This window comes from Elephas maximus, chromosome 8 (assembly GCF_024166365.1).
Source record: "Elephas maximus indicus isolate mEleMax1 chromosome 8, mEleMax1 primary haplotype, whole genome shotgun sequence".
In the NCBI taxonomy this organism is placed as follows: Eukaryota; Metazoa; Chordata; class Mammalia; order Proboscidea; family Elephantidae; genus Elephas; species Elephas maximus.
This window is the reverse complement of record NC_064826.1, coordinates 133,330,375-133,339,337: the sequence shown is the minus strand read 5'-3', so window position 1 is coordinate 133,339,337 and position 8,963 is coordinate 133,330,375. Positions and strand designations below refer to the sequence as shown.

Below are 8,963 nucleotides of genomic sequence, written 5' to 3'. Positions count from 1 at the left end.
TCCGGACATGATTGCATCTGACCTCCTTGTGTCTCCTGTCTCTGGCAGGGGGCCTGCAATGAGCTCAGCGCTTTCACACTCCTGGGTTTTGGCTTGAGACATTTTGTGAAGTTTCTAGTCCATAGGAAACAGCCAATCTCTCAAGGCCTCAGAGGTTGGTCCTCTCATCCAGGAGCTAACACGGCCCAGGTCCTCTCCCGGGGCAGCGGGCAGCAAGGAGGCTGCTTCAAGCAGAAACACTGCTAAACCAGGTTCCTGAGACTCCCGTATCTGGCCTGGAGCCCCGAGGTCTTCAGCACCTTCCTGGACATGCCTCTGTTGAGCAATCTCAGCCCTGGGAAAATCACAAGGGAACCTGGAGCAGGACCCTCCCTTGCTGGGGGATTGCTGTACCCTTATGTTTAAAGGGGCAGAAGGAAAAGACACCTCTGAGCTTCTTAGAGAAAGCCTCTCAATGAAACACTTCCGAAGCTTATCTAACGCTAAAAACCTATTAAAGTCATAAACTTCTCCTGCGGAACATTTCTCAAAAAGGTATTTATCTAAAGGGCATCTATGTTTGGTCTCAAACTCCAACACTTCAAATGTCAATCCCCAAGTGGTTTATTCAGGGCTCCCTTTTCTATCCCTGTGAGTTGTTCTCCAGCTGAACACCTTGTCATGTCACTCTTTCTGTCAACTTTTATAGACGGCTTCAGTTCACACTGAGAAAAGCAGCCTGCAGGGAGACAAGGTGTGGAGGAGTTCATGTGCATGAGCATGCGTGTGTGCCTGTGTGTGTGTGTGAGCATGTGTGCACGTGTACCTGTGAGATGCATGTGCACGTGTGTGCGTGTGCCTCCGTGTATGCAACAGTGTGAGCGTGTGTGTGCATTTCAGTGTCCATGAGAGTATGTGTGTGTGAGCATGTGAGATTTTGTGTGAGCATCTGTGTAAAAACATGTAAGAGCATGCATGTGTGAAACACATGTATGTGGGCATGTGTGAGTGAGCATGTGTATGTGTGTGTGTGAGCAGGTGTGACTGTGTATGTGAGGATTGTGTGTGAATGAGTGTGTCTGTGCTTACAATCTTGTGAGTGGTGCAGGGGGAAAGCTTGCAGGTGGACAGGTGGGCAGGTGGCTGGAGCTCCTACTCTTTCTACCTGTCTGGTTCCTTCAGAGCTGGAGCTGCATTGTGGCATGCCCCTAGTCCAGCTTACACCCCATTCTCATGGGGGTGACAGATCACAAAGTGGGTGTGCCTATATGAGGGTGGGGTAGGGGAGCTGTGGAGCCGGAGGGAACAAGTACTAATGGTGTCTCAGCAGGTGACCTCACCACTGCTGCTATTCCTGAGCCTATGTGCTTGCCTTTGCCCAGGCTATTCCCTGTCGTGAGCACCATTTCCCAGAGTAGGACATTTGACAAGCATCTTGTGATCCCTCACCCTCACCACACCCCAGCACTGGAAGTTAGCAGCAAACAAGCCACTGTCCTGCGCGGGCCGTCAGGCCAGGCAAGTGGTGCCAATAAGAGGTCCATGCAATGACAGGAAGACCCAGGGGCCCCCCACCCAGCCCTAATAGGCAACTGGTGTCATGTCTATATTGAGTATTTGAGCACAGGTTGGGAGGAGGGCTGACTTCTGCGTGACACATAGGGGTTGCACACCAGGGGGGCTGGGGAGGAGTTGGGAAGAACTTTCCAGACAGAAGGAATAGCTGGTGGAGGCCCTGCCTCTGAGAGCACTTAGAGGCCTGGGGACTCAGGGACTCCAGGCAAGAGCTGAGGGTTGGACCGTGAGAGAGGCCTGGTGCTGAGATCCTAGCTTACAGAGCAGGCCCTTGGATCTCAGGCTGCAGCACAGTCCCCTGACAGCCCTTCATCGCAGTGTTTTAATATGAATGAGTTCCTCAGCCCCTTTCCAAAGAGGCCCCTGAGAGCAGGGCCCTGTAAAGGCTGAGCCCTGCTCTGGTCTGCCTGCAGCAGGGAGAGGGATTTCAGGAAGTGTGGTGAGGCCCGGGACGGAAGCCTGGAGAGGAGCAGAAGATTCTGAGGACAAGAGTGGGGTGCCAGGGTGTGCCCTAGTCATGCACCCTTCTGCTCAGGCTGTGTCAGCCTCAAACTAGCGGGAAGTTAGGAAGCAGAGTGAAAGCTAGTTGGATGAAGAGTCCACTGGGTCCAGACAGGGCCTGCACAGGCCCCAGGCGTGTGACTCCAGCAGGCTCGGCCTCTGCTTTCATTTGTAGGGGCGGAAGGAAGGGGGTGTCACAAGCCCCCTCCTCCTCCAGGAGCTGGAAGGAGGGACTGGGGAGCTGTTTCTTTTTTTTATATAATATTTATTGTGCTTTAAGTGAAAGTTTGCAAATCAAGTCAGTCTCTCACACAAAAACTTATATACACCAATATACACCTTGCTACGTACTCCCAATTACTCTTCCCCTAATGAGACAGCCCGCTCCCTCCCTCCACTCTCTTTTCGTGTCCATTTTGCCAGCTTCTAACCCCCCTACCCTCTCATCTCCCCTCCAGGCAGGAGATGCCAACACAGTCTCAAGTGTCCACCTGATCCAAGAAGCTCACTCCTCACCAGCATAACCTCTCCAACCCATTGTCCAGTCCAATCCATGTCTGAAGAGTTGTCTTCGAGAATGGTCCCTGTTCTGGGCCAACAGAAGGTCTGGGGGCCATGACCACCAGGGTCCTTCTAGTCTCAGTCAGACCATTAAGTCTGGTCTTACGAGAATTTGGGGTCTGCATCCCACCGCTCTCCTGCTCCCTCAGGGGTTCTCTGTTGTGTTCCCTGTCAGGGCAGTCATTGGTTGCAGCCGGGCACCATCTAGTTCTTCTGGTCTCAGGATGATGTAAGTCTCTGGTTCATGTGGCCCTTTCTGTCCCTTGGGCTCATAATTACCTTGTGTCCTTCATTCTGGGGAGCTGTTTCTTAGAGTTTCACTGCCCGATATGTCTACTAGCTTCATGTGGCTATCTAAATTTACATTATTTTAATTTAAATATTCAGTTCCCCATTCACACTAGGCACATTTTGAGTGCTCAGTGGCCACACTTGGCTGATGATCATCCTCCTGGACTGCACAGAGCAGAACGTTTTCCTCATGGCAGGAAGTTCCCTTGGATGCGTCAGTCCAATGGCCAGGCAGGCAGCTTCTCAGTGAGCAGAGTGAGAGGCTTGCAGCAAGGCTGGCTACCCGCACAATGCCCCCAGGTTTATTGCTCTGGGAGCCAGATAGGCCTCTGTGAGGATGGCAGGGCCAGGCCTCAGAGAGAAAGCAGTGAGGACCCCTGTGATCCACCTGAGATTATCCAGCTGAATAAACCAAACCCCAGCTGTGATCAAGCTGATTTTGACTCATGACGACCCCATGTGTGTCAGGGTAGAACTATGCTCCACAGAATTGTGCTCCAAAGGCTGTGATCTTTCAGAAGCAGATCACCAGACCTTTTTTGCAAGTCGTCTCTGGGTGGGTTTTCAAACTACCAACCTTTCAGTTGGTAGTTAAGCACTTAACCAATTGTGCCACTCTGAGGCAACCAAAAAAATTAAAAAACCAAACCTGTTGCCATCGAGTCGATTCTGACTCATAGCGACCCTATAGGACAGAGTAGAACCGCCCCAGTTTCCAAGAAGCAGCTGGTGGATTCAAAGTGCTGACCTTCTGGTTAGCAGATGTAGTTCTTAACCAGGGTTTCCAGAGGCAACCCAGGGCTTCCAAAACAGTTAAGCGAGGGCTGCATGAGGCTGTGGGTCTGCCATAGGCAAGCAAGGGGCACAAGTACCTGCCCTGCTCCTGGGCCTCTCTGTAAGCATGGTGTGCCCCACACTCCTGCACCCAGGGACAGTGGGCAGAGGGGTCCTGTGGGCAGGACATCGGCTCCCACCCTCTCCCCTTCTGCTCACACAGCAGCTGCCCATGGGTAAAGCCCAGAAGGCCTGCACCCACACAGCCAGCCCTGCCCAGCTCAGGCCTGGGGAAGAGCTGCCTGCAGAAGCCATTGCCAGGCATCATGTCTGCTCAGCTCCACATGCATGCCCTGGCTGTCTGCACTTTGCACACCCCGCAGGCCATAAATCCTCTCTAGGCCAAAGCTGGAGCCTTGAGGGAAGAGAGCGGGCATGAGGCTGCTGAGGCAGCTCTCAGGGGAAAGGTGAAGGATGGCCCATGGTCTGCATGGGGGGTGGTAGAGGAACTGCAGATCCCCTGCAGCCCTGATGCCTCCAGGAACCCTGCCCCAGGTTCACCCTGCTTGCCCCCACTCAGCTGTCTCAGATCACTTTGTGATGCACGCATGGGGGCCTCATATTTTGGTGATTTCTGTGAGAAGCACCACAAAGGCAGAGGCTGCTATTTTGTTCACTGTAGCGGCTCTACTGCCAAATGTGGTACCTGGAACACAGTAAGTGGCCAGTAAATATTAAATTAGTGAACTTCTTTAAGAAGAAGAGCAAGTGGGAAATGTGTGGATTGGGAGAGATGTAGGTTCGCCTATACATTTGGGGGCTAAAATAACACTTGACTTTATCCTCAGTTGATAATTTTAGCTCTAAATTGGGGCGGGGGCGGGGACAGGAGGCGCCCTGGCCGGTTACACCCCTCTCTCTCTCTGCCACAGTGTCTCCCTTCCTCCCTCCAAGCAGGCAGCCCCTTGGGCCTCCGCTGACCCTATGGTTCTGCTGCTGCTGCTTCCCAACAATCCACCTGCCCTCACGCACTACCTGCCTTCTCACCAGTTTCTTCACTGTGTGCCAGAGACCAAATAGAGATGTATCATCCATCTCGCCAGGAGGCTTTGCCATTTTAGTCTTGAAACCCAAGGAGAAGTTGTAAATAGGTTTTGTGATGGCAAAGGTAAGCTTTATTTTTCACTGGCCTCTGGCTAATAGCTGATGGAGGCGCTCCTCTGCTTCCACAAGCAAAAAGGAAAAGAAAGGGCTTCCTTGTGACAGGACAATTTGTCAAAAAGTTACAAGTGAGTACAGCAGGGCTGTATAGGAAGTGCATATTGAACAGTATGACACACGGGCTTCTAATTGCTGCTGCCTCTCTGATCAATAATACATGTTTTCAAAAAGCCTTCTGTTTGCATTTACACAATGGACTGTAACTACTGCAAAGGATCCATTAAGATCTATTTTAAAAAGCGCATTCTCAAAAAGTTGTCTAAATCTGCATTACAAGGCAGATTATGACGTTGCCCTGGGAGATGTCTTTCTAAAAGCCTTCAGGCCACATTGCCGGACATACTGGTTCCCGCTCCCTGCTGTTTCCCAGTTTCCTCGTGAACCAGAGGACAGGCCTTCTCCATGGCGCACAGATGCAGGTGCTCTCAAGGCCGCAGGAGGCACTAGGTGCAGGCAAGCAGCCTGAGCAGAGCAGGGCTTCCATCCCCTTGGTTCTGGCTTGAACCCCTGCCGAGAATCTGCATTTCCACCCCAAATATACTGAATCAGAATCTATATTTTAACAAGATTCCCCAGGTGACTCTTACGTACAACTTCTGTGGAACTTATTAGAAATGCAAATTCTCAGCAGGGGTTCAAACCAGAACGAATCTGTTCCAAGCTCTGAAGGAAAAAAAAAAAAAAAAAAAACTAGTGCCATAAAGCCACTGCCAAATGCTTAATTACAAACTCAGAGACACACTCTGCTGCCTGCCTGCCAGCAAAGAGGATGCTGTGGAGTTCAAGGCCCTCTCTCCTTCCTCCACCGTCTTCCACCAAGAAGGCTGCGACCTGGTTGGGAAGGCTAGAAACTTGTGGCCCAGGGCGCAAAGACAGGTGTGTGCTCCTGCGATGGGGCTCACTTTTGGCTGCCATCCCTACAGGGGTGTGAGTTGCAACCTCTTTGGCCTCAGCTTCTACAGCTGATGGGAAGAAGTGATGATAGATAGCTCACATTGACTGCAGTATGGCCCTGTCTGAGGCCTCTGTGAAGACTGACTCACTTGATCCTTGTGGCAACCTAGGGGAAGAAGAGCTCTGTTTTCCCACTTCACAGACAAGGAAGCGATGCTGGGTAGCTTGCCAGGGTCCCCGGAGACAAGAGCCAGCGCCAAGACGCAAACTTGGAGCACATAGGTAACCTTTGTACCACACCCCTGCCTCCCAGTCCACCACCAAAGTGCTTCCTGGAGAACCCCGGAAGAGGAGCAAGAAAAATGTCCCTCCTTCGTCTGCTGAGTGGCGACTGTGCTGAGCCTGTCAATGCACTCTTTGGTTTTATCCTTAAAAGAACATTGCAAGGCAGTAAAAAAACAAAAAAAACATTGCCATCGAGTCTAATCTGACTCACGGCAGCTCCATGTGTTGCAGGAGAGAACGGCTCCATAGGGTTTTCTTAGCTGTAATCTTTATGAAAGCAGGTTGCCAGGCCTTTCTTCTGCTGCAGTACTGGGTGGGTTGGCACTGTCAACCTTTAGGTTAGTACTTGAGCACAAACCATTTGCACCACCCAGTGTGGTTACAGATGAGGAAAGTGAGGCCAGGAAGTACTTCATAAGTTACCCAGAGTAGTACAACTAGCATGGTTTATGTGCTGGATGAAAGAAAGGAGAAGGCGGACCTTGAAGAGGAGGCAGAGTGATAAGCAAATCGCTTCTTCAGCCCTGACCTGAGTGCAGTGGAGCTCTGTGGACAGCCCACAGAGGAGCTGGAGCAGGGGCGCTGGCCTAACCTTCCCAGGCCACCACCTCTGCCCCATCCAATGGGGACCCTACCCCATTCCTCCATCTCTCTGTGCCTGAGGGGTGGAGGGAGGCCAGATCTCAAAAGGCAGCTGGAGGGTGAGCAAACAGTGGGCCTATAGCCCACTCCCAACCTCACCCAAGGATCCCTCATTACTGACCCATAGCCTTCCCCTGTTTAGAGGTGGGTATGTTTACGGGGAAGGTGATGCAGCGGTTAAGAGCTCGGCTGCTAACCAAAAGGTAGACAGTGGAACCAACCAGCCAGTCAGAGTAAAAAAAGACCTGGTGATCTGCTCCTGTAAAGACTGCAGCTTAGGAAACGCTGAGGAACAGTTCTGCTCTGTCATATGGGGTCTCTATGAGTCAGAATCGACTGGAGGGCAGGCACCTAACGACATCATCTTCGTGGACATCCTTTCTTTTGCAGAAAAATGGATTTCTTTGGAGTTTGCCACAGTTCCTCCCTGCTACTTATCTCCCACCCTGTTAGTCCTAAAAACTCTCCTGTTTGGAGAAAGGTAAGGGCGCCCACCCCCGCAAGCACTCCATTAGGCAGCCAGAGCACCAGGTCTCTTTGAAAGGTGTACCTACAACCACTGCTCCCGTTGGTTGGACCAGCAGTAAAGAGTAGGGACCACAAACAAGCCCGACAGGACCCACCCTCTACCCAAGCGCGACCTTTGACCTTGGACTTTGTAAGCCACACGCTGGGTCCTCCCCAGGAGGGCGCTGAAGGCGCTTCTGCCCCCTTTCCCCAGCGAAGCCTCTTCTTCTCCCACCTCCGGCTGCAGGAAAGGCCGAGTTCCCACCGTGCCTCTGCCTCAGAGAAATGGCGGAGGATGCGCTCCGCGCCTAGAGCCTGGAGGCGGGGCGCCCGCCTTGTCTTCGGGTCCGCTCGGACGCACCCCTAGTCTCTGTCTGGCCAAATCCTGCAAGGCGCATGGGCTCCCTTCCCGCCTTGGCCAGGGAAAAGGGAGACTCAGGGAACGTGAGCGGGCTCAAAGGGTGGGAAAGAGTAGCTGTGCGTTGGCAGGCACCTGAATCCGGGCTGCGGCTAGTCCGCACCCTGTCCCGCCCCCCGCCCCGGATCTGGCTCTTATCCGTACCCTGCCGGGTTCTGCATCCCACTTTCACCCACGTTCTGCCCCGCCCTGACCCAGCACCCCACTCCGCCTGGGCCCGCATTCCGCTTTCATCTACACCCCGTTTCTACCCAAGCCCCGTCCGCACCCTGCCGGAGCCCAGCCCGCACCGTGCCCTGCGTCCGGGTTCACAGTCCCGCACCGCGTGCCCCGCCCGCGCCCCGCCCCCCGCCCCGCCCCGCTTCTCCCGCCCCTCTGCCCCCCTATCCCCGACCAGCCGCCGGCGCCCGCCTCGCCTCAGTCCAGAGTAGGAGCCCGCAGCGCAGCACTAGAGAACGCCCCGGTGTCCGCGCTCCATTGCCAGCGCTTCGACGCGCAGTGTCCGCAGTCTGCCGCGTCCGCCGCTCCCTTAGGCGGGCATGGGGCAGGGGGACTGAGCGCCGCTCCAGCCGCCTCGACCCGCCCGCCCGAGTCGCTGTACCTCTAGCCGCGGCCCGGGAGCGCACGGCGATGGCAAAGGCGACGGCCGGTTCCTCGGGGCTGCGGCTGCTGCTGCTGCTGCCGCTGCTCGGCGAAGGTGAGTCCTGCTGCCGCCCACCAGGGATTCCGCCCTGCAGACGCCTGGACGAAGTTGGGGCCGCTCTCTAAGTGAGCGCCCCGGACCCGCTCGGAAACACCTATGCTTGCGCTGGGGACCGGCTTCGCCACCGCCCGCCGCCCGGCCTCGCTGGGAGCGACGGTGGATGGGGCCAGCGGCGGCGGGGGCCCTGGGCGCGGCGCTGCGGAGCCCCGGCGGGTGGGGCTGCGCTCGCCTCCTCACTGCGCTGAGCGGCGCCCCAGGGAAAGGGGTCGGGGTCTCGGCCAGAGCTGGGGACGCGGGCGGGGCCGGGGCCTACGAGAGCCGCAGCCGAGCGTCCCAGCTTCGTTGCGCCTCGTGCTGCGTCTGTGCCCTGGAGCTAACAGTTTGGATCTTGCAGTTTCCGCGCCGGCGGCGGGTTCGGTACGCCAGAGTGTGGTCCTGAAAGCCCGCGACTGGCGCGGGGACTTTAATTTCTGCAGAAGATTTCGCTCTCCTGGTTGCCTTTTCGCGCTCCTTAAGGCCCTCCACTCATACGCATTGGCCCGCCAGGGGTGCAGAGAGGATCGGCTCTTTATAAAAGGTTGCTTGCTCTGGTGCGTTTTGCTGTCCTTTAAA

The 8,963-nt window shown here is 54.9% G+C and overlaps 1 protein-coding gene across 10 annotated transcripts in view; it reads left to right on the top strand.

Annotated features, from left to right (window-relative positions):
* The first annotated feature begins 8,060 nt into the window (after window positions 1-8,060).
* RET (ret proto-oncogene) overlaps window positions 8,061-8,963 on the top strand; it is a 67,337-nt gene continuing 66,434 nt past the window's right edge. For all 10 annotated transcript variants that reach the window (XM_049894678.1, XM_049894671.1, XM_049894675.1 and 7 more), the window contains exon 1: window positions 8,061-8,345. In XM_049894678.1, coding sequence (XP_049750635.1) covers window positions 8,279-8,345 — 67 coding nt within the window. In that variant the 5' untranslated portion in view covers window positions 8,061-8,278. The remainder of the gene's footprint in view (window positions 8,346-8,963) is intronic.